The following is a 24,998-nucleotide window of genomic DNA, read 5'->3' as shown; positions in this document are numbered from 1 at the left end:
TTTAGTTTCTAAATTCAAGTTAAACAAGAATTTTGATGGTGACATCATCTGTCAGCAATGGCCTTTGAGCCCTATGGGCAGTTCAATGAACTAGTCACCATATGAACCACTTTCCCCTAAGTAGTAGGTCACCATCTATTATCTGTACTGTTTGGAAGTGAGTCATAAATCAGCATCAAGTATGTGTACACACACTTGGAGATAACGTATAGGGTATTGTCCACAGGAATGGAATTTTGATTCTATTGGCAACCCAGAGAGAGTACAGAATGCAAGATTTTAAGAAATTTGTCAGATTAAATATATTTCGAAAGACAAGATTTTAATATTCTAAAGATCAGTAAAGGTGTTTTCAAAATATGTATATTGAGTAAAAAAGGCATCTATAAAGAAAGGTTAGATTAAGAGCTAGAGACCCAAGAAAGATGACCTCTCTCAGTAATATTCCTCAAATCAAATAAATTTTTATTACATCCCATACCTTGCCTTTGATAACAAGACAATAGCTACCAAAAGTAATGAAGCTTTAGTGCATGCTCTTCAGGAATTTTATTTCAGATAATGGTGAAAATAATAAAACTGAGATGAAAACAATACCTCCAGTCTTGGTGGGTATTAATTTCACACAATACTCTAAGAACTAAGCCAAGCAACTCTGTGGTTATTTTATACATACATTCCCAAATCTTTGAAAAAGCCCTGAAGGCAAATAATATTGACATGATTCATGCAAAAAAATGGAAACTCAAAGAGCTAAAAGGCAGAGAAGAACACAAAACACAAATGATGAATGCTTTTTATTTTATAATTTTCTTTATCAGTCTATGATTTATTGCTTGAATGACTAATTCTTTATTTTCTTCATCCTATTGGAGAAATTAAGTGCTTGGGAAGCAGAGAAGTAAATATGAAGTCATTCTCTCCACCAACATCTATTGCTTTGGGTACAATAATAAATAAAACAGAAATCTTGCCCTCTTAAAAACCTAAGTCCATACAGGATCATGCACCTCCATCACTGAAAATGAGAAGAATATATGGTTCTGTCTGAAAGAAAAGTAGACAAGTGATCAAAATAAGACCACCATGACCTCTATTTTTCTCAGTGATTAAGACCAACTCATGTATTTCTTACATGTTTTGACTTGTAGATAAATACTTAAATGAATTATTTACTTTGAATTCAAATAGGACTTAATCTGTTCCTCTCTACCACAATTGCACAGCTTTCCTCAGAATTTTTGTCCGACTCATAATATCTTTTTTACTCCATCTATTCTCTGTCACTTCTATACCATAGCCTCTTCCTCTGGTCATCCTGATTCTACTTGTGTATCTCTAAGACACTTTAAAATCTTAGAGTTGGTCTGTTATATGGGCCAGGGGTGTAAGTTCCACATTGATTGTCTCATGGACGTTTATTCTTTAACTCTGAGCTCATCTTCAGTAAGAGGAATTCCCACAAGAGCCCACAATCCAGGAACTATCCAGGAGCACCGCTAGAGAGTGGAACACTAGAGGGTCCTCTCAGATTTGGTGTTTAGATGTCAATTGTCTATATCTGACCTGAGGCTCCTCCTTAGCAAGAATACTCTGTGTTTGGGTCCCCTATAGGAGCCCATAGAGCACACTTGGTATTCCACTTTCTCCTTCCTGAGTCTGTTTTCATTCACAGCCGGCTCCCATCCCTCTGTTATGGGGGTGATATGCAGTTCCTCTGGACTGCCATTTTTCAGGTAGGGCAGTGCATTAGGGCTATAGTTTTATACAGGAAATTGAGTTTCTGCTCTCCCTGCCTATCAGTACCCTCCCCCTGCCCACTTCTCCTATCTCTAAGCATGTTTGAAAACTCTAGCCCCGAAGGCCTTTCAGTGTGGATTCCTACTATGAATTCCAGACTTGATTCCTCTTTTTAATAGGTGTCACCTGGGACTTCCCCTGTCTTGCTTTTGGGCAACTCTGTATTTTATAATGCCATTAAATGACAGTAAGGGATTTCTCCCATAAACTCAGTCCAGTGTTTTGCTGGAAATCTTTCATCAGAACTGCCATCTTTATGCTTTCACCTCAGTTTCTCAGTAACTAAGAATACTACTTCCAACGAACAGAGAAAATTAGTTGAATGCTCTCCCCACATTTTCATGGTGACAAATATTAACATTTTAAATCTGCAGGGAAGAGGTACGTAATTTTCAATCCCTATTTTTTATTCTACATCTGCCTCTTCAAAATAGAATTTAGACCACAAAAGTAAATCCAATTAAACTGCTAATGAAATCTAGGAAAACAGAACCTAAAAACTAAGTAAACACAGTTCATCTACTTGCCCCCATGGTCTCAGGATTTAGCCCACACACATTCTAATCTCTGTACTAGGCCTGTACCACATAAATCCCAAATGTGACATGATTTCAGTTGTCGGTTACTGAGGTTAGAGCAAGAACTCTCTAGCCTCCAACTCAAATCTTAATTTTTATGTGTAAAACCATCTGAAAGGGCTTAAAGGAGAAATGATGACCTGCCCCAAAATCACTCAGCACCTCACCTGGCCCCCAGGGTTCCTCAGCAGGATATGTAGGCACAGTATCTGTGATGTTGTCTCATTTCTTGTTTTGCAGTTTTCTTTTCATATGGTTAGAAAACCCCACTGATTAAAGATTCCTGGACTCTATAGTCTACTTCATCAAAGCAGAATTTTTCATGAGACCTTGCAGCCGTGTTTGGTTCTTTGGATAGTGCTTTGTTTGTGTGGTTGGTTATACAGCCAGAGGAGTTTGGTCTTAGACTATAAAAGGCATAAGTCATTCTAATCTACAATGAACAATTATAGCACACAGGAAATCATTGCCAAAGCACTGATATAATCTCTTCTCCATCTGAAAATACACTCTGGTCTGTTAATGTTGTACAGATGATAAAAACAAACAGAGCAGGAAGGCAGATGTGGCGGTGCGCTGGATCTGCGCTGGGAAACAGTACGGCTGCTACTCCACCTACCACAGTAGAAGAGGGAGGTCACAATTATATGGTAGGGCAGGAATGGGTCAAAAGCAAATTGCCGCAACGAGAGAAGATCTAGAAGGTCACATGGTTGAATTGGCTGAAAAGTAGCTCCAGCACTAGCAAATGTTTTTGCTTGGCTTGAAGTCTTAGAAAGAGTTGTTGCTGCACAACAGAATTACACATCCTTTGGGAGATATCTTTCTCTCTCATGGAGTGTAAAATTCTTGGCGATATCAACCGAAGCTTCACATAGGTAGGGAGGCAGAGGAATCTCAGAGCATTTGAGAATTACAAAACGAACTGTAGACAAAATATTATCCAACTATACCCCCATCCTCCTGCCCAGCAACAGTTACATGGTTCTGGTCAAGAGGTACAGACCTGCAAAGAGTTAGTAGCTCAGTTGCAAAAACAGAAAACAAACAAACAAAAAGAAAATAATTATTAGTTCATGCAATAGGGTGACTGAATCAAAAAGTAAAATCAAATAATAAGGCATCTCAGGTGGCCAGGAAAAAAAAGGGGGACAGGCAGTATATGGAAGTAGGCAGAGCATGAGACAGGGTATAGCTAAGAGAAACTCAGTATTTCATTGGTTGCTTAAAAAAAACATGGGTGCTCACATTTGGCTCGGGAGGAAGAGGAAGTCCTAAGTAAGAACAGTAATGATAAACACATGCAGAGTTCATTGCAATCTTCCCACTTTTACTTTCACTGCTGTGTATGTTAAATTTTCTCATAGCAGCCATCTTTACCAACCAACTGCATAACTTTATTATTTCCATATGTTCTTCCCTTTTCCCCCCTAAATTCCAAACATTGCCCTACAGAGCTTTCAGACGCTGGATTAAATCAGAGAAGACACTGAGCAATTTTGGACAGACACCTTTAATATTGAAGACTTTACGTTTTATAACTGGTGTGAACAACACATTTGACGCTTAATACAAACATATTTTGTAGCCTTGCATGAAATTCTTACAACCTATCTATATTACTCAGGTTTCACAGGTCTAAATAAAATTTTCTATATGAAATTTTCATTGGAGGAGAGTTACTCATATTCACAAAAATGTCCTGATAGGATTTTAAAGCTTTCCCATTGCAAGAGAGCTTGCTCTTATCATGTCCCTTGAGGGGATGGAAAGCTTAAGAAGTTTCAAATAAACAGCTTATCAACATCAACTAGTGGTTAATAAGACCAAAGACAGAGTGAGACTAAAATAATAAGAAAGATGAGTTCTTTTGTGCCAGCTTTCATATTGAATGATTATAATTTCTAAAACGTTATGACGTGAGTTCCCTGAGAACAGACTTGGTCATTGTCAAAGACAGTCAAATTCCCATTGTCCATGTCAAGACACATGAAAAGGTACCAACAGATCTTTCAATTCTCTCAACTTTCTTATAATCATCTTTTAAATTTCAAGTCATTGAAGAAAATTTCTTTTAAAATGAGAAAATATAAAAATGAGAAATTCTTGCTTTTCACTGTATCTCAGATTTGGTTGGGAACAATCTGCAAGGGGAAAGTTTTCTGTTTCTTGGCAATAGAAGGTCTAGTCAGGGTTTCTAACAAAGAGAGTATTTTGAATACTCATTGTTCAGAAAGAAACACAAGATAGAAGAGACACTGTTTATCAACCAAACTTTTAGAATATAAAAAGACAGACATATTCCATGAAGCAGATAGAAGGACACACATTTATGAATATTCATGGAGTACATACATCAGAATCAATTAGACAGCTGTGGAGACAAGGCTAGCTGCCCACCAGTTATTCTGTCCTTGCTAATAGAACCTAATTTTGTTAAACAGCGGGGCTGGGACAAGAGTAACACAAATGAGATCCTTACCTAGAGTGTCAAAGTTAAGAAGGTGTTAAAAAACTCACCTGTCAAAATAAAACTTTAATGCAATATTTGCAAAGGTTTAAATTAATGGTTAAAAAATCCACAATGAACAAACTACCCATATTTTAAATAAAGACAGTAGAGCTCCAATAGGGCTTGGCAGGGCTTGATGGTACTGATCCAATCTTGAGTTAAAATCCAGATAGATAGGAGGGACTGAGCAAAAAGGAAAAAGGACTCATGAACATAGACAACAGTGTGGTGATTGCAGTAGGGAGGAAAGTACAGGGAGGAGGGGGTATAAGTGGGACAAATGGTAATGAGAAAAAATACAATAAAAATTAAAAAGAAAAATAAAATTTATACAGTTTGTTCATTATAATTTTTGTCATGAATATAGGTTTCTTTAAAATATTGCTTTAATGTATCATTTATTATTATCACTAAAATTTTTGGCACCTCTTAGGTAATGTACCCAAAATGGATTCTTCATCCCCCTAGACCCTGGCCTAGAGGACTCGGAGGTTAAATTATTGTTTTTGCCATTCCTCTTTGCCAGACACTCCCTTATGCCTAGAGTTAGTCACGTAACACAGCTCTGGCCACTTGCATGTAAACAATTCTGTACACAAAAGATTTGCCTTTGTTGTTGACTTCTGATATGAAACAGATGAGTAAAGAAATTGGTTCTCCTCCAACCTCCGCACCGCTGCCTGCCTTCCAATGCTGCCAGCAGCCATCCAAACATGAAATAAAAAAAAAAAAAAAAAGCAAAAGCCACTTCTGTGAGGATGACTGAGCAAAATGATGGAGCTCCAGTCTTTCTGACACTTCTGATCTAGCCCTGGAGAGACTAATTCTTTACTTCTAGTCAGGGAACAAAAAATATCCTTACAATTTAAACCACTATTAGGTCAGCTATCTGTTACTTGCAGCCTAGATATTTCTAATGGATGTTGTAAGCCTGATAGTCAGTCAGCTTTCCCAGTAAGAGTTTTTAAATTTCACCGCATTGGTGACTTAAAATATATATAAATACTTCATCTCTGAATTATTTCCTTCTAGGCAGCAAGAAAAGGTGCTAAGTCTAAAGTGGAATATGACTCTAAACTCTTTATATGTTAATTAACTGTGGAAATATATGAAAATGAAAAGTCAAAAATTCTTCATATAAACTATTGATTTTTCCTACTAAATAAACATTTGTGGTACAAATGTTGTCAACATCAACAGAATCTCAATTTCAATTTTGCTCTTACAATACAGAGCCTGACTGTGTTATTGTCTGAGAATTAAAAGAGGAGGGACTTTTCTTTACAAGATAAATAATATGCCAAATGTCCCTTGGGCTACCTTTTTATCCTAGTTTAAAGAGCAACAGAATCATCACTGTGGTAAAAGCCTTTCATATAATAAACCAAGGGCACAGAAATTTTTTTCATAGGTTTTCTTTTAGCAGTTTTATAAATTTGGATCTTTAGGTCTATGATCCATTTTGGCATAGAGATGTCCAATTTTTCCAGTACTATTTGTTGAAAGCGCTATCATTTCCTCATTGAATTACCATGACTACTTTATTTAAAATTAATTCACAGTATGTGTGTGGGTCTAGTCCTAATCTCTGTTTTCTGTTACACTGATTTATATGTTTATCTTTGTGGAAACACCACACTATCTTGAATTCACGCTTAAATTAAAGTATTCTAACATTGATCTTCTTTCTCAAAATGTTTACAGCTTTTCTAAATACTTTGTATTTCCATATAAGTTTTAAAAACAGCTTTTCATTTTATATAATTAAAAACAGTAAAATTTTTATTGGATTGGTATAAATATATTGATTGCAATTCATGTGGTATAGCTGCAATACATATGGTACAGACTGATATCATAAGATTTAATCTTCTGATGTACAAATATGTCTCTTTGTTTAGGTCTTTTTAATTTTCTTAGTAATGTTTTGTCATATTCAATGTTCAACTCCTATACATACCTTGTTAAACATACCCTTATTTCATATTTATGATACTACCGTAAAGGATATAATTTAATTTCAATTTCTAACCATTAGTTGACAGCAAATCACAATGCAAATGAGTATTTTATATTCACTATATATCTTGAAATCATGAGAAATTCACTTGTTAGTTCTAATACTTCTTTTTAAAAATTTAATTAGGATGTTCCATATAGATTATCTTATTTGCCAAGAAGAACTGTAATTCTTCCTTTCCAATCTGCATGACATCTACAGGTTCATTATACTACTTTTATTAAAATTTATTATTTATTTATCTATTATTACCTCTCACAGTGTCTAGTATAATAACTAAAAGCACTAAGAGTGGTAAGAGTAAACATCCTTGTGTGGAAAACATTCAACCTTTAAATATCCACCATTAAGCATCATGTCATATTGAAACTTTTAAGATGCCTTTTGTCATTTTGTGGCAATACCTTTACTACTAGTTTTCATCCTGAATGTGCTCTGAAATTTATCAAATGACTTTTTCACAATAAGTAAAAAGATATTTTCTACTATATGTACTGAAATAAGTATCTTTTAAAAGTATAGTTAATACATTGATTTACACTGATTGATTTTCAAAGTTAAACCTCTGAAATCCCATGCAATGTTGTATTTGGGGGCTAAAGATCAATTGGGCATAATGTACTATTCTTTTTACAAATTGCTGGATTCAACTAATAAAATTTTATTAAGAAGTTTCGTGTCTATATTTGTGAGAGTTATTGATATATAGTTTTACATTTTGGTGTGTCTTGTCTGGCTTCAGTAAAAGAGTAATGATGCCTTCTTAAAGAAGCTGAGAGGTGTTCCATCCTCTTCTACACCGGAAGAGTAGAATTCGTGTTTATTTTCCTTAAATATTTGTTAGAATTCACTATTGGAGAACTTTGGATTTCAAATTTTCTTTGTTTAAAGGATTTTAAACTACAAAGTTATCTGTCTCTTCTTAAGTGAATTTGGATATATTCATATTACACCTTCAAAGGATTTGTCCATTTCACCTAAGTTGTCAAATTTACTGACATAAAGTTGTTCATTGTTTTCCATTAGTATTCTTTTTACTTCTGTAGGTTCTATAGTGATGTCTCATTCACTCCTAACATTGATAAATATGTCCTCTCTCTTGTTCCAAATCAATATGGCTAGAAGTTTATTGATATTATTGATCTTGTTAAAGAACTAAGTTTTTGTTTCATTGATCTTCATTATGTTTTTTTTCCACTTAACTGATTTATCCTCCTCATTTTTTTTCTTTCTTCAGTTTACCATAGATTTAATTTGCTTTTTTTTTTTTTCCTATTTCCCTAAGAAACATCCCAAAACCATCATTGTGGATTTTTCTCCATCCCTAATATATACAAATAATGTTATAAATTTCCTTTTAAGCTCTGCTTTGGGTGCATACTAAAATTTGGATTAAGTTGTGCTTTTGTCATTCAGATGGAAATATTTTAGAATTTCCCTTTTGCTTTGTTCTTTGACCTCTAAGTCATTTAGAAGTATATTACTAAAGTCCAAAATAATTTTCCATATGTCATTTGTTATTGATGTTTAGTTTGGTTCTGATGTATTTACAAATCAGACAGGCATGATTTTAATCCTTCTAAATGTATTGAGACTTGATTTATGCTGTTTTATGTTTGTATTCCCTATTACTGCGCTATGTCTAGGAAACTACTTCCAGTGAGCTGAGGCAATCATAGGACTCATTGATTTCCTTTCTCTAAGTAATTACAATCCTGCCCTGCCCTCTGCCTGCTGTTCATTGTCTGAAAAGTGTAGCTTCCAATATTTTATCTGGTTGTCTTATTTAAAACAAGAGGGCAAGTCAAGTCCCCCTTTTTCCATCATGGCTAGATGATAAAGTCCCCTGTATCATTTTTCCATTTAAAATAAACAATCATCTGTTTACCAAATCTTGGTAAAACAAGAGACATATTTAATGGAAGCTCTCTGACAATCTGTATACAATTTCCAAAGTTAGTACTGGATGTTATGGTTTAAAATTCTTATGGAAAAAAACTTCACATATTCGTGTGTTCTACACTGGTTTGCATTTTTAGTCCCAAAATCAATTGATTTGGGTTTCAAATTTATACCTTAATCTGAGGATTCTTCATCTAAGATTTTGTGTCCCCATTGTAAAATGAAAGATTTATGATTTCTATTCTGGAGCTTTATTTTTGTAGATATGATTTTTTTAGTAGGACCGACCCTTTGAAATTAAAAAATAAAAGCATTCAAATAAGTTCTAAATTTGAATGGATGATGTTTTAATTTATCCTAGCTCATTTTTTTCAATTCAGAAAATGTTTAAATCTGACTTGAGCTATCCATGCAATGACTTGAGGTTTTCCCTTTAACCCCATAAATGAGAAGTTCTCAATAAATATTTGCATTCCACAGTGATTAACATGAAAACCCAAACAAAAATCATGAAGACTGAATATTCACATTTCTTGTTCACTTCATGACTGCTAGTTTTTCAAATTACTGTGCCTCACAGAGTGTTCAAAAATTGTTAATAGTCAAAAGTGTACACAATTACATTTAAGCCCAAAGTCAGCTATTTTTAATGTTGGGTATAATGACATCTTGAATGGTAGTTCTTTGTACTTTCACATGTACACAAACACACATACGCACTCTTGTTTACCCTACTCAATAATCCTACAAAGGCAGTGTTATCATTCCCATTTTTTTTAAGCAATTTACACAAGCTCACACAATTACCAAGTCACAGGACACAAACCCAACACCTGGTTTCCTGACCATACTGTACTATTCCTCAACAGCTGGCTAATAACGCCTCAGTTATGGGTGCCAGGCTAACTTCTGAGCTTTCTCTTTTTAGAAGTAGAAACCTCATACAATACTGTTTCTTGAAAGATTACTAGGACAATTCTTTCTTTGGCTGTTATTCAAGGGATATTCATATTCAAGATATGTGGTACCTATCCGTGATAATCTGAAGTATCTAACATATTCTTCTGCCAAATGGATCCCAGTCTTGGCTTAGAAACTCTGCGGCCCTTCAGTGCCTCAGTATCCCTCTCCTGTTAGCAAATTAATATCGGCCTCCTGCTTTCTGGTCTTCAGAGCCACGTCTCTGGATTTTAGCCTGCTGAACCACTGCGAAGGAGATATTTTCTTCACTTGGCTTCCAGGATATCTCTGACTCTTCCTTTTCCATTGTATTTGCTGTCTCAACTCTTTGTACTAAATGGCTTCAGTCTACACTCTTTCCCCTAGAATGATACCTATATATTAATAACTCTCAAATGCCTACCTTCTGCCAAGAACTCCCGTATATGCAACTGGCTACTCATCATTTCCACTTGGATGTCAAAGAACCATTTCACACTTAACATGTCCAAAATGGAGCTCCTGATACCCCTCCAAATGTGTCTCTCTTATAGTTTTCCTCCTCTCAGTAAACAGCACCTCCACTCTTCCAACTTCTCAAATCAAAAGTCTGAATCAATTTTGCCTGTTTCTTTCCCTTACAGTACACATACAATCTGAAAAAAAAAAAAAAAAAAAACTTTGAACTTGATTTCCAAAATGAGCTATATATGCAGAATATTACCACTGTTCCCTGTGCCCACTGAATAACAGCCTCCTCCAAGCCACCACCGTCTCTGGCTTAGATTATTCACGAGTCCCCAAACTGGTCTCTGGGCCCTGCATCCTACCCATCCACCCGCAGTTCAGTCTATTCTAAGCACAGCAGCCAGGTGACCCTTTTCAGTCATGTTGCATTGTTCCTCTATGCAAAATCTTCCAGTGGCTTCCCACCTCACCCAGAATAAAAATAAAAATTCTTAAAGGCCCTATAGAATCTGGCCCCTATTATCCCTTCTGACCGCATCTCTATTACTCTCTTCTGAGACTCACTCCATTCTGGTCATGGTGACCTGCTTGCTGCAACTCAAACCTGGCAAGCATGGCCCCACCTTAGGGCCTTTGCACGTGCTCTTCCCTCTGCCTGGAACACTCTTTCCTCGGTTATCCACATGGCTTGCCTCCTCACCTCTTTTAAGTCCCCATTCAATGGGTCCTTTGTAAAAGTCACAATCCATCCAGAAGGACAAAAGCCACATTAGGTAGCTCAAATAGAGAAAAATGAACAGAGGGAATTGGTTGTAAAGGCATTGTAAGAACTAATAAAGGGAACAAATGAAGGACAGGGCCAGGGAGACCCACAGGGAAGAGTGCATGACCCACAGAGACGAGCAGCTGCTAACAAGCTGGGCTGGAGCCCATAACCTGTCCCCGTGCTGTGCTCTTCTCCAGCTGTGACTCCAGCAGGAGCTGCCAAAAAGCCCTGCCACTGCCCTTCAATCCTCAGCTATGTGGATGAAGGCATAAACGTGACCTCTCTTCCTCCAGCATCCTCAGCAACTGCTGGTTCCTCCCATGCGCACATACTAACAGGAACCCAGCTGGTACAGGAGCCTGAGAAAGTCTTCTGGCTCCCTGACCAGTTGCACAGAAAATAAAAAGGGGTGAGTGTGGGGATGAGAGGCAACAGGTAAGTGTCTGGTGCAGGTGGTCACCTTTATGGAAACTGGAAGACCCTCCCTCACTTAACCTATTCCCTGCTTTGTGGTTGTCTTCAGCCCTTATCACTATACAGCCCGCTCTCTATTATATCATCTAATATTGTCTGTCTCCCCTAAGAGAATGTAAAGTCAGCGTTGGTGGAGATTTTACCTGCTGAGCTTATTGGGTGAACCCCAGAGATTGAAACCATCTCTGGCATATAACATGCACTCTAGTAAACATTGATTGAATTGTTAATGAACTGGACCTCTGCTTTTATTGCCAAACAAGCAGAATCTAAAACATTCTGTGTGCTGAAGCTGGGGACTACAGTGGCACAAAGTCAAAACTACAAGTAAGAATGACAATTTTTAGTTACCTTCTGAGAGCTACGAGGGGCACTCAGTTAGCCATTCCCGGTGCCAGGGTCTGGCCCCAGTGATTTCAGTTAATAGGGTGTGTAGTGCACCTCACATGTGCCCAGGGAGCTTTCAAGGTAGGAATGGTCAAATTGCTTTACTGCAACTCATCATGCTGTGGATTGGAGGATTCTGTCCATTTAGGCATTTAGCCCATGGCACTGAGCTCTTGATTTTGATGAGAATGCTTCCGGCCTCACACAAGACGTGATCAGCCCCAAGTCACGTGCAGGAAATGGGAAAGCAAAGAGAAATCAAACATAACTCCTCTGAAAGCTATAGTCAACCTCTGGCTTTTCTTCACTCAATAACAAAAAACCTTACGGAAAATCAAAAGTTAAGGTGTTGATTATATTAGTAAACAAACTAAATTAGATTTAAAAACCTCACTAAAGTCTTTTCTTTGTCACATTGGTAACAGAAAAAATTCAGCACTGCTGTCTGCTGGAGTTGGCTTTGTCTCTCAAATGTAACCATAGTTGCTTACCTTGCCTTCATAGTAGAAGACAGAGGTCATAAATCCAAGAAAAATACTGCCTAATTAAAACTTTGTTCACCCTACATTTAATTTCTGACTTTTCTTTAAACATAAAATAAGGACAAGATTGTTATCTATCTTCAGGGTGGGAAACAGATAAATTACCCATTTAATGCTTAGAACGACTATAATATACTCAAAGATAAATAAAGCACAATAGCATACCATTTGAGGCCAAATGAAATGAATGCTTTAAATCGGAATCCTGACACTAACTTTACAAAATCTTATTCCCAGTTTTAATGCAATTACATTGAACTACTTCGCTTATAAAGAATTCCATTTGTAGTCTTAAAATAATAAAAACTATTTCCCCATCAAGACAAATGAATCAAAATATGAAAATGTTAGCTTACAATAAAATATAGATGTTCATTCACAAATTATTTCATTAGCGGCCCTAGAACTCAAAAGTAATGCAGAAGTTATTGATAATTCTCAAAACCCAATAGATCACTTTTGGAACCTAATCACTATTTATAAAAAACACACAACAGGGATGGTCTCAGATCTCATCAGTAAAAGATCAATAACAACGTTAAAGTATAATGCAGGTATTGGAACCAGTTTACTCAATGAATAATGCATAGAGGTGTCAGAAAAAAATGCAGTATAACACCACTAACACCTCTATGTGTTTATGAATATTCATAATATACCTATATCACAAAATTGAAAAGTGGTATCTTTTTTAATATTCCATTTTTTTCAGACAGCAAACAAGCAACAGACTTTATCAAAAACACACTCCCAAATGCAGTTTTTGTGTAAAAGAACAGGCAGTGTGCTTGTACCATAGCTGCTTCACTTGCAAACTGGTTTGAAGAGTCTGCCCATGTGATTCTGACATTAAATTATATGAAACATTCAGTCACGTGCATAACAAAAGTCAACATATTTATGGAGCAATGGACTTTTTAAGAATCCAAACAACACTTTTCTTCCCCAACTCACAGGAAAATAACTCATCTCCTACTGTGAAACCAAAGAGAATCACACTTGGTTTATGTAAATTTAGAGAGAGAAGCATTGAGTTCAGGACTGTTTTCAACCATTAGTGGTGTCTTGATGTATTTTAATCAGACTTATATAAAATATTTGAATTAAATATTAAAATAAATTTCATGCCATCTATTTCTAATTAAAATACATTTCCTATTCTTCCATTTGGAAAATAGGCCACTGTCATGCAGTCATATACATATGTGATTTATAAAGGTCAAAGGGCAGCTCTGAGAATAAATGAACACACAGTAATACTAGAAACAATTTTAATCAAGGTTTACATATTTGAAGACTCTGAACTCTTACGGGGACTTCTAGGAAATCATCTATTGCAGCTTCTGCTGTGATGATGAGGATCCCAGAAACTAGAGAAGAAATCCAACCAGGGCCAGGACACCACATGACTGACTGGGGCACTGGGCACCAAACAGCCAAAATTCAGAGAGAAAATTCTGCCCCATGGGACAGGCATGGACACATGGGACATTCATGGGGCCACAGGACAGGTATGGAGCCATTGAACTTGCTTAGGGACATGGGACATATATGGAGCCATAGTACATAAATTGTTTCTCGGGGCTCCTTCCAGTGTCTCTGTCATTGTTTTCTAGAAGGCTAGTTCACTCTGCCTTCAAGGGTAATTGAGGCTGCCCAAGCTACACTTTCTCCAGCCCAAAGAGGAGCTCCAGGAACTATGAGGAAGTCAAAAGAAGAACAATAAGAGGCAGAACAAAGGGGAGGTTGGCAGTTAATGGGGCAAAAGAAAATGTGTACATGGCCACGTCTCAGAGGTCGGAGAGGTTAGGGTCCCAGGAAGTTAACACAAAGAAGAGTCAACAGAGAGTTACAAAACATGTCACATATTTTTGTTGTCAACACTTAACAAAATAATGACATATATACAGTGGAATATAATTATATGATTCAAACGAAAAATACAGGATCCATGAAAAATAATTATCCATCCCATGGTATCAAACTAGAACCCAAGTATAGGAGCCTACATTGGAACCTTACAGTCATGTTTCTTTCAATCACCTTTGACTCAATGTGGGGATAAAAGCAACTGTTTAAATTCAAAGGACAAGTCCCACCCCAGTAATGGCCCAAGCTAGAATATCCATTTTTATTCCTTCAGATGCCCTTCACAAGATCTGGGGCCAATTGTTGCTAATCCTTTATCAAGTGTCTATATAGATCTTCCAAAATAAGTCCCAAAACAATTCTCAGGCCTATCAATGATCCTGACATAGGAGAACACTCAACAGGAACACCAAAGAGTCAAAGATAAAGATCTCAGAGACCTAAGATGGGCATTAATAGTGCCCTGCCTGATTCTGCAGGCAGGAGTGATCTCAGGCACTAATACTAATTGCTGCCAACTAAGACACTGAAGAGAGGCCCCCAAATTAGTCATGATATTAAGACTCCAAGGCAAAGAAAGCCTGATATTAAGCCCACCAGTGGTCTTCCTCTGTATTTAATGTATTGAATAAAACTGCTCCCCATAAACCGATTCCTATAACTGGAGCACACTCTCTAAATAGCTGGGTAAACTTTAATCAATAAACAAACCAAAGCAGAATATGGGACTATCGCCTAAGTGAACATTAAACATTTAAAACTCATTTCGGAGATCATTATGAAATTCAGTAAGCATTCAGAGAAACACACTCTCCTGAAGGGTCACTATTTCTCCCCCTCTTCATTGGAACAGACATTTAAGCAAATGACAAGGACATTAAGTGTGAACAGTGTGTCTGTAACGAGTCAGGGTGTTTTAGTAGCTCCTGCACAAACAGGGATAAATATTCCAGAACATATAGTCAGGGAGTAACTTTGAAAACACAGCAAGCTGTTAAGAGTGTGTTGAGCAACAAACTCCACCAGACAGGAGAAGCCCACAGTGGCAGATACTTTACTGAGGCTGAGAAAGAACGGTCCTGTCAGCATCTTGATTCCATTTAACCTGCCTGGCCAGGTAGATGGAATCAAGACTTCAATAAGGGAAGGGTGGGGAAAAGATGAAGAGAATAAAGGGGGTCAAATAGATGGTGATGAATTGAGACTATACTCTGGGTGGTGAGCTCACAACGCAATGTACAGATATTGTATTACGGAATGTACACCTGAAATATATATGATGTTATTAAGGAATGTTACCCCAAGAAATAATATTTTTTAAACATTTTAAAATATATAAAGTGTTTTCAAAAAGACTTCAATAAAATGTGCTTAGCTAAATTAAGACGTCACTGTCGCATCTGGTTCCCTTCACTAACAGCCTCCAATGTTATCACACTGAATTGTGAAATTATAAATGTACACAGAAATTAAGACTTTAGAAGTCAAGATTATCCAATCCTTCTTTTATTTCTCCCTTTTCAGTGTTTCATGCTGCTTTCTCAAACTCTCTTGCAGAGCCATGTGTTAGAGAAAGGTGGGCATGCAGGTTATCAGAAGTCACCTGCTCAGCGGTAACATCAGCCATTTCAAGGACAGACTGGCTGTTAGCATCCACAGGGAAGCTTTGTGTGTGTTTTTGGTCAAGTCTTATTCCTTCTTCAGAGAAGCACTTCCTTCCTAAAACCCCCATACTCTTGGCCCTCAGCCCATCTACTCCTTATCAGCTGAGTGGGAGGTTCTCAGGAACTCCCTCCCTTCCAACCACCCCCACCCTCTAACTTTCCTGCATCCTGGGTGCCCCGGCCACTCTCCTTCCCCTCACTGGAGGTGGAGCCCACTTCCTGTAAGCTAATCCCCTGCCTGTGCCCAGTATCCTACCTGCTCCTACAGTCCCGGACTTTGCCTAATCAATTATCTCCCCCTCTCCTTCTCTCTTCAGCCTCTTGCATCTCCATTTAAGGATGATTAAGCCATGCTCTCTTAAAAGCCACCCCCTGTCCTCACATCCCTGCTGGCTGAGACAATAACTCCCTCCTTTTATATCTACTTTTTCATCCCATGTCTATCTCCACACTCATCAGCATCTCGTTTCCACCTCCTGCACTGCCCTAAACTGGCTCTGCTGAATGCTGTTTGTTACAGGTTGATCTATGCCCTCCCATGAGGTATATTGATATCCTGACCTTGGATACCTGTGAATGTGATCTTATTCAGAAACAGGACTTCTGCAGATGTAATTAGTTAACATGGAGTCATGCTGGGTTAGGTTGGGCCCTAAATGCAACATGACTGGTGTCATTATAAGAAGAGAAGAGAACAAAAAGACACAGATGCACAGAGAGACCATGTGACTACAGACCCAGAGATCAGAGTGATGAGTCTACCTGCCAAGGGATGTCAGTGAATCATCAGAAGGCACACAAGGAAAAGAAGGACTCTCCCCTGGAGCCGTCAGAGAAAACATGGTCCTGCTGACACCTGATTTTGGACTTGTAGCCTGCAGAGCAGTAAAAGACATCTCTGTTGTTTTGAGCCACCCAGTGTGTGGTGCTTCGGTACAGCAGCCCTAGGAAACTAATACACTGTTGCTGACAGAATTTCTAGGAGGATGACCTTCTGTCCCAGTTTTTTAGAATCACAGGACTTTCAGTGCAAAACCGGGACAGTCCAAGGCAAACCAGGATGAGTTTGTCACTCTCCCTTCTGGACCACATCTTTCTTAAACTCTCTGCATCACTGAATTCTCTGATGGCCACCTCCCTCTTGAAAAGACCTTCTTTGGTTTTCATGATGCATTGTTCTCAACTAGGTAATTCCATCTGAAGGCAGGTAAAAACTCAGCTTTCTCCCTCTATAATTATCACATCCCTGAAATCTGGCTCCTCGTCTTTCTTCCATATGGAATAAAGAGCCAAGAACTTGGGGATCATACTTGGTGCTTCCTCCTCCCCCTATATCCATTAAACCATCAAGAAAAAAAAAGAAAAAAAAAAAACTCTTCAAATTCCTAGAATTCACCCAATTCTTCCCATGTCTGCTACCAGTCCTGCAGCCCAGTTCCTCATTACTGCTCCCTCTCTCTGATCACAGCAGCAGCCTCAGAACGGAACCTCCCTGTCATACTTTTGCCATCCTCCGGGCTGAGCCTGTCCAGATACATGGGGGATTTCTCAAGATGCCTTTCAACACCTTACACTATGAAACCCCATTGAACACTTTAGCCTCATCTCCCTCTAAATCATCTCTGAAACTTAGACTAAGACTTCATAACTCACCGTACATGACACTTTGTAGTATACTATGCCCCCCTCCCTCACTTCAGGACCATTAGTTCTTCTTCCCCTGGAACTCCTCCCCCTTCATGAGATTCATAAACACCTCCTAACCATCATTTGGGACTCAGCTCTGCCATTGCCTCATCCTAGAAACCTTCCTTAACCCCACTTTTTCAGCCCCTCTTCTAGGATCCCAGAGCTCCCAGCAATGGCGCCCATTAGGACCCTAAATAAAATGTAATGCAGTGATCCTTTTGGTTTATATTCCTAATGGTATTCTAAAATCTTAACAGAGACTGTGTTTTTTGCCTCTATCTCCTCAATATTTAGCACAGACATGGGTACATAATAGGCACCAATTAAATGTTTGTTGTGCATTCACTCCTAATTAAAAACATGCAAATTAAACATAAACTGAGGTATCATTTATGAACTATGAGATTAGTCCAAATCCTAAAGCCTACCAATATACTCTACTGGAAAGATTGGTGGGAAACAGATACTCATATCCAGAGCAATGAAAATGCAAAATGGCACAACCGTCATGAATGGAAATTGGGCAATATCTAGCAAACCATATATACATTTACCTTTTGACCTAGCAATCCCAATTCTAGGAACATCTCCCAATGGTACTCTTGCAAAAATATTAAAAGTTGTTTGCAAGAGACACTACTCATTGTAATAGTATCCATGGTCAGAAATGACAGAAAACCTAAACTATGTTCATCACATAGTGGAGAGCTATGTAGCTATAAAAAGAAATGACATAAATCTATACTACTAGCGAGTGGCTTCCAGAATATATCATTAGGCCAAAAAAATGCTACATACAGAGAAGTTTGTATTCCTGTAACCTTTTATCTAAGAAGCAGGGGAGGGGACAATAATTTGTGTGTGTGTGTGTGTGTGTGTGTGTGTGTTTATGTTCAAAAAGAAGCATGAACCATAAACTATAAGCAAAAGGTTAGCTAAGGGCAGAGAGACTAAACAAGGTAAATAAAAGAGAGAAGAAAGCTAGTTTCCTTGAACACCCTTCCTTCATGAATTTGACTTTGAAGCAATTCCTAATAATGTAATGTGAATTTTAAAAATCTCTGAAAATGAAGCAAAAGTAACTAGGTTTTGGGTTGGCATAAACATATAAGAAGAAATTATTTCAAGTGATTTCAAGGCAGTAATTTTGCTTTAAGAGAAGAAAGTCATTTTACAGGGTTTTCAGTAGTCAAAAATGACTGGAGTGTCAGAAAACTGTTATTCTGAAACAAATAAGTATATATATATATATATATATATATCAGTATATATATATACTTATATATATATATCAGTATATATATATATATATATATATATCAGGAAAAGGTAAAGGTAAAGGAATATTATATTGGCCTGCAGGGACTTAGGATTCTGTGTGCAAGAGAAAAAGATGCAGACATAAGATGGAAGAGGTTCAGAAAACCCTATAGTCCCGGAGATGAGTTGGAACCATCTAGAAGAACTTATGGTGCATGTTTTTAAAATATTTTCCTCAGTTCAAAACACCTAGCTGAGAACCTCCACACCAAAAATAGGTGGTTGTCAGATCTATAGAAGGAAATGGCTAAGGAGAATCAGGAACATCTTGTTTTCCAGAGTCAGCAAGCTATCAGAGGCAGCATGGGTTGTGTCAAAACAACTCAGGAGCCAAATTCAAGACGTTTCTAAAGGCTTTGAAATGTGATGATTTCACCTTCTATAAGAATAAAAGCTGTAATTGCCTAAAATAGATCAAACATTGAAATCCATGTATTAAAAACAGTTCTAATAATCAAAATAAGAAAAATAAACAAAAAGAAAACATAACATCTTATTTTTCCTCTTTGGATTATGTTAGACAACCAACTAATAGTCTCTTTTATAAAAAACTGATCGGGGGTGGAGGCTGTATTTATTCAGCTGTTCCTATATGAGCTGTATCTTCAGGATCGTTAAATAAGATGATTACGGAAAGTCACTTTACATAAAAATATTCTTGCCACTAACTAAATAATAATAAAATGAGGAAATCCCAGGTTTGCCTCATGAATGAATCAGTAAATTTAGGCAGTCATCATCAATGACTGCTAATTTCACACCTAGTTATTATCTGCTTCCAATGGAAGTACACAGCATCATCCATGACAGAGGAGAGACAAAAAGATTTGAACCTCAATCTAAACAGCCTCTTAATACTACTACATATTTACAGACATATTCAAGACAAAATAACATTTGAATATTACCAATGGGATGCACTTGGCAAAACCCAGGCTGTGGGAAATTCTATAGTACAAAGAACTTAGATTTTTTTTAAATAATTGATTTGCAAGAGGAACAACAACAACAAAATCTGTAAAAGATTAAAAAGACTCAAGAGATACACCACAATTGCAATGTATGAACTCCATTTATATCTTGATTCAATGCAACTTACAATAATGCATAAGCATCCAGGAGGCCATCGGAGATCTCACAATACTCACCAAATGTCTGATGATGTTATAAAATTATTTTTTGTTTGGCATTTTGTCTGTTTTATGTGACAATGATATTGTGAATTTTCTTTCTTTGATAGTCATAAATTGAAATATATGTAAAATTATGTGATCTCTTCAGTTTGCTTCAAAATAATTTGTTGGGTGTGGGATGGACCATACGTGTAGATTTAAAAGAAAAAAGGTGGGCCATGAATTAATAAATGCAGAGTATGGATGTTCCGTATACTTTTTTTTTCTACTTCTGTATATATTTGAAATTTTTCATGATACAAAGTTTAAAAAGTAACAAAACATAGAACCATTTGCCCTGGCTAGGTGTTTCAGTGAGTTGGAGCGTCATCCCAATGTGCCAGGGTTTCAGGTTCAATCCCTGGTCAGGGCACGTGCAGGAATAAACCAGTGAGTGTGTGCATGTTTCTCTCTCTCTCTCTCTCTCTCTCATTAATAAATTTGTTTTTAAATTTTAAAGCATAAAACTCTTGGATGGACTGTTAAAATACAATGACTGACTAATTACGGTTAGTTTGATAATATAACTGATTTCATTGAGGCAGGGATAAAGACATTTATTTTTCTTCCTGAACACTGAGTGCCGAGGGTAAAAAGAACCCTAAATAAACTTTGATTAATGAAAGAATAAATGAGTGAATATACATACTAAGTAATTAATCCCACAGATCCATGGCGATACCAGAGACATTAAACCAATTCTGTGTGCCATGCAATGCCACAGAGAGACAAGATTATATTTTGTGGCAAGATTAAGACTTTTTTGGGACATGTTGACATAAAGAAATTTTTGTTTTCTTTTTTTTTAAATCCTCACCCAAAGATATGTTTATTGATTTTAGAAAGCAAGGAAAGGAGAACAAAATGGAAAAAGAGAGACAGACAGACAGATAGACAGACAGACATCAATTTGTTGCCACCCATACTTGTACGTGTACCAACCACAGATTGAACCCGCAACCTAGGTATGTGCCCTGACCAGGGATCAAACCCGCAACCTTTTGGTGCACAGGATAACACTGACCAACTGGGCCATCTGGCCAGGACTGTTTTCCTTGATTTTGTTGTTATTTCTGTGGGTCACAGTTTTGTCCCCTGGTTCAAATTCCTATTATGCTTCCTGCCCCTGTTAAATAAAGGAGGTCTCAACACTAGGACTTTATCTGTGATAACTCTGGTCTTGGATTCTTCTTGAGATAGTGATCTGTTTCTGGATGTGAAATTCTTGCAATGAAGGTTTTTGCACTTTTTCCTATTTTAAACAATGTCTAAAACAAGACTCAGAATAATAGAGCAATAAGCACTGCTATTTTCTGTCACTGAGTATGGAAAGTGCATTTAAGTGGCCCCTTGACAATCAGAGCATGCGTGCCCCTTACCTTTATAGGAAATGACTGGGTGCTCTGCTCTCTGGCACTGAGAAGCATCTGCTTCAGGCTGGGCGAGTCCCCACCAGCCCAGGCTGGAGAATAGCCATGCTATGACACAGGCTCCCTTCATGGTGGGCAGGAGGTGTCTGATCCGTGTGCTTGTCTTCTAACCAGAAGATCGCCTTCCCGTCATGTGGGAAAGGTGCCTAAAACACAAAAAGGACAACTGGATGAAAACAAGTTCAGGTTTTCAGGTGGTGGCCTTTTGGCAATGGCCTGGCACTACCTTTAAAAACATAAAATAAAATAAAAAGAGCTTCAAGGGCTTAGACAAATGGACATCTTTCTAGTGATATGTGAGTATATGTGTGTCTCAATAAGGACCTCTTTCTCAAAATCATTTTATGAGATAAACCATTTATTACCAAAGGAAAAATGTTCAAGTTTAAGCTCTATTGAGACATCATAGTCACTCCTAAGGAATGCAGTTTAAGGACTGTGATCATTGATTGGTTTTCCTGTGGAACATCCTCCTCCTCTCCCCATGCAAACACAGATCTATAAGTGGAAACCCTAAGAACCCAGCCATTCCTTTTTATATTCAAAAGGCCCTATTTAATAAGGTCATGACCACTGTCATTTATGAATAAACTGATTAATAATATGACATCCGACTCTTAAAAACTGTCCATACTTGGTGAACTTATCCTTTGAAATGTATAGATGACCTGCCTGCAAAGTTTCTGGCTAGAGACCAAATATAAATCAAATGAAATCTATATTAAGCACCCACTGGGTGAGATGAAATTATTATGCTTAGGAGTGTTGACACTTGAAAGACTACGAATGATTTAAAACATTAATATGCTTTAAAATGAGATAGGCTTGTAAAAATAACTACAATCCAAGTTGTTAGAAAACCATTGAAAAAAAAGCAGGAGTGCGGTGGGAGTTGAAGAGCACCTGCTGCTATTTAGAGGGATCAAGGGTCTGTCCATGGAGAGGTGCACATTTGAGTTTAATACTGGAGGATAAAGAGGATTTCAACAGAAGGAGGCTTCTGGAAGTACATTCCATGCCAAGGGAAGAGGATGAAAAGAGGCCCTGGAGGGGCAAGAGGAAGGAGTAGGCAACATGTTTTGGGAACAGTTTACTATACTTGACCCAAACACCAGGAGATATAAAGGGAGATATGGTGGGAAGCAGCTTACAGAGTAGGTTGAGTTAACATCTGGAAGGCAAACTACACTAAGGTCTAGGTTCTCTATTTTTAGGTCACAAGCTACCATAGTATATTAATATTACATTAGGAGAAATATTAATAAAATTATTCTTACAACAGTGTGCATAGGGGATTGGGTAGAAAGGAGCACAGAGGTAGAGAAGTTCATCTGAAGCCACTGCAATTCTTCAGAAGAGAAATATATAAAGCTGTGACTTTGAATGATGTCAATGTGAATGAAAATTCAGGCAAACATTTAAAGTGATGGGTGAGAGAAAGTATGACAAATTAAAGAGAGCCACAGATTCTTTGAACTTCCCGCCATTGAGGTTGGCCTATGACCCCTCTCATGAATCTGGGTTGACTCAATCAAATGCAACAGAATTGATGGGTGTGCTGGTTTCCAAGCCCAGCCCCCAGGACTGACAGTTACTTCCTATCTCTTAGAACATGTTCTCTGGGCACTGAGACCCCAGGTACCCTGGAACTGCCATGCTAGAGAGACCACATATAAGAGCTCTTAGGGACATTACCCACTAAGCCCAGCTTCCTAGCCATCCCTACCAAGGCACCTTATATGTGAGTATATGTGAAAGCCACTGAGTGACTTCAGGAGGTATGAGAGCAAATGAATCACCCCGTTGAGCCCTGCCCAAATTCCTAACACCCAAAATGTGAAATAAAATGATTGTTCTAATCTGCAAACTTTAGGAGAACAGAAGGCAAAGAGGCATGGATGGACCTAAGACAGAGAATATAAGAGACTGTGAAAATGGTAATGCCATTTTTGTTCAATATGTTGATCAACAGAAGAATTTTGTTTAGAGAATATGATCATTTATTTGTGTGCATGTTGGGTTTAAGATGCTGAGAGAATACTTAAGGAAACACAACAGACTATTGAAAATCCAGGCTGGGTGCTCAGAAAAAAAGAAGTCAGAGACTGCATACGATGTTTGTAAGGTTAAATCATGGATGTGGTTAAATTCCCCAGGGTTAAGCATGAGGAAACAAAAGAGAAAAGGGGTGAAAGAAAATTGTTTGTTTGTTTAGAAAGCTTCAATTTAAAAAGTCACCACACAAAGATGAGAAGGAAATCAGAGATAGCTCACCTAACAAAAATAGAGATCAAGTTAGGTTGAAATGTAAAAATAACACTTTTTAAAATGAGACCTGGTCAACTGCATCCCAATGAGGCAGACCAATGGCTTTGGTAAATAGCCAATGATCATCTTTTGGCAGGGGGTGACAGTTTCAACAAAACAAGAGGCAGAATCCATGTAGCAAGAAACCAAAAAAGAATGGAAGGACTGAGGGTGGGCTAAAACATGGATGGCTAACTTGAATGCCAGGTAATCAAAGAAAATTCAATGAACTCAGCGAAGCACTAAACAATCCAAGTTAGGAAAATTTTAGGGTAAAGAAACAGATCGTTAAATGTGGCTTCTTTTCTGAGAAGTAGTGAGTGGGGAAGAAACTGTAGATTTAATAGGGAGAGGAGGTGCATCAGGTAGAAGATCCAGAAAAACAAAGGTGGGAAGCTATTGGGGTAAAGAACGTGGTCATGAAAGAATGAAAAAGGCCTCATCTTCTAAAGTAGTGTGCTCATGAATATGTGGCAAGGTCTCACAAAGAGAAAGAAAAAACTTTAGGATGCATCAGATTTCACAGTCTCCATATTTTGAGTCCCATTTACTCAATGCTTCCATTGATGAAAATGTTCGAGTTAAGCAGAAAACAAGTGTAGGGACTACAAATCATTATAAGGCCAGAGTGTAGACATGAGCAGTCCTGAGCAGGAAGGTGGAGGAAGGAATGCAGGGGAAAACTGGGATCCAGGGGGCATCTGCCCAATGGGTCCATAACCCCTGCCTGGGTACAGGGTGCCGTCATAGACAATGAAGTAATGAAGGTGCAGGTGTTACAGTTTTCCTGGGTAATGAAATTAAAGAATAATTAATTTCACTCTTGGAAAAGGTGTCATAGTCTGCAAAACTGGGCAATGCTCTGGAACTCCAATCTAGAGGTAAATACATGAAGCAACCCATCTTTTCTTATCCTTCTGACCTAAGACTTAACACGTGAAATGTCATCAAATGACATATCTTAACACAGAAAGATGTTTTTTAGGTGTTTCAGATGTAATCTAGTTCTGTTCAGAGCAAGGGCATTTGGAGAATCCTCATCAGCCCCCTGGAGGTAGATGATCACTGCCCCATATCAAAACAAATCAGTAGTGATAAAATAAATTCAGGAAAGATAATGAAAGTACCAGTAAACGCTCAGAAAGTGTTAGCTCTGCGG

The 24,998-nt window shown here is 37.7% G+C and overlaps 1 protein-coding gene across 1 annotated transcript in view; it reads right to left on the bottom strand.

Annotated features, from left to right (window-relative positions):
* Positions 1-24,998, bottom strand: part of SEMA5A (semaphorin 5A) — a 435,475-nt gene that overhangs the window by 254,446 nt on the left and 156,031 nt on the right. The window contains exon 3 of the mRNA XM_090276235.1: positions 21,482-21,678. Within this exon, the coding sequence (XP_090132361.1) occupies positions 21,482-21,602 (121 nt within the window). The 5' untranslated portion in view covers positions 21,603-21,678. The remainder of the gene's footprint in view (positions 1-21,481; positions 21,679-24,998) is intronic.

This window comes from Furipterus horrens, unplaced genomic scaffold, assembly GCF_987537825.1.
Source record: "Furipterus horrens unplaced genomic scaffold, mFurHor1.1.pri manual_scaffold_5, whole genome shotgun sequence".
In the NCBI taxonomy this organism is placed as follows: domain Eukaryota; kingdom Metazoa; phylum Chordata; class Mammalia; order Chiroptera; family Furipteridae; genus Furipterus; species Furipterus horrens.
Note: the sequence above shows the minus strand (reverse complement) of the source record. Positions and strands in the feature narration are given on the sequence as shown.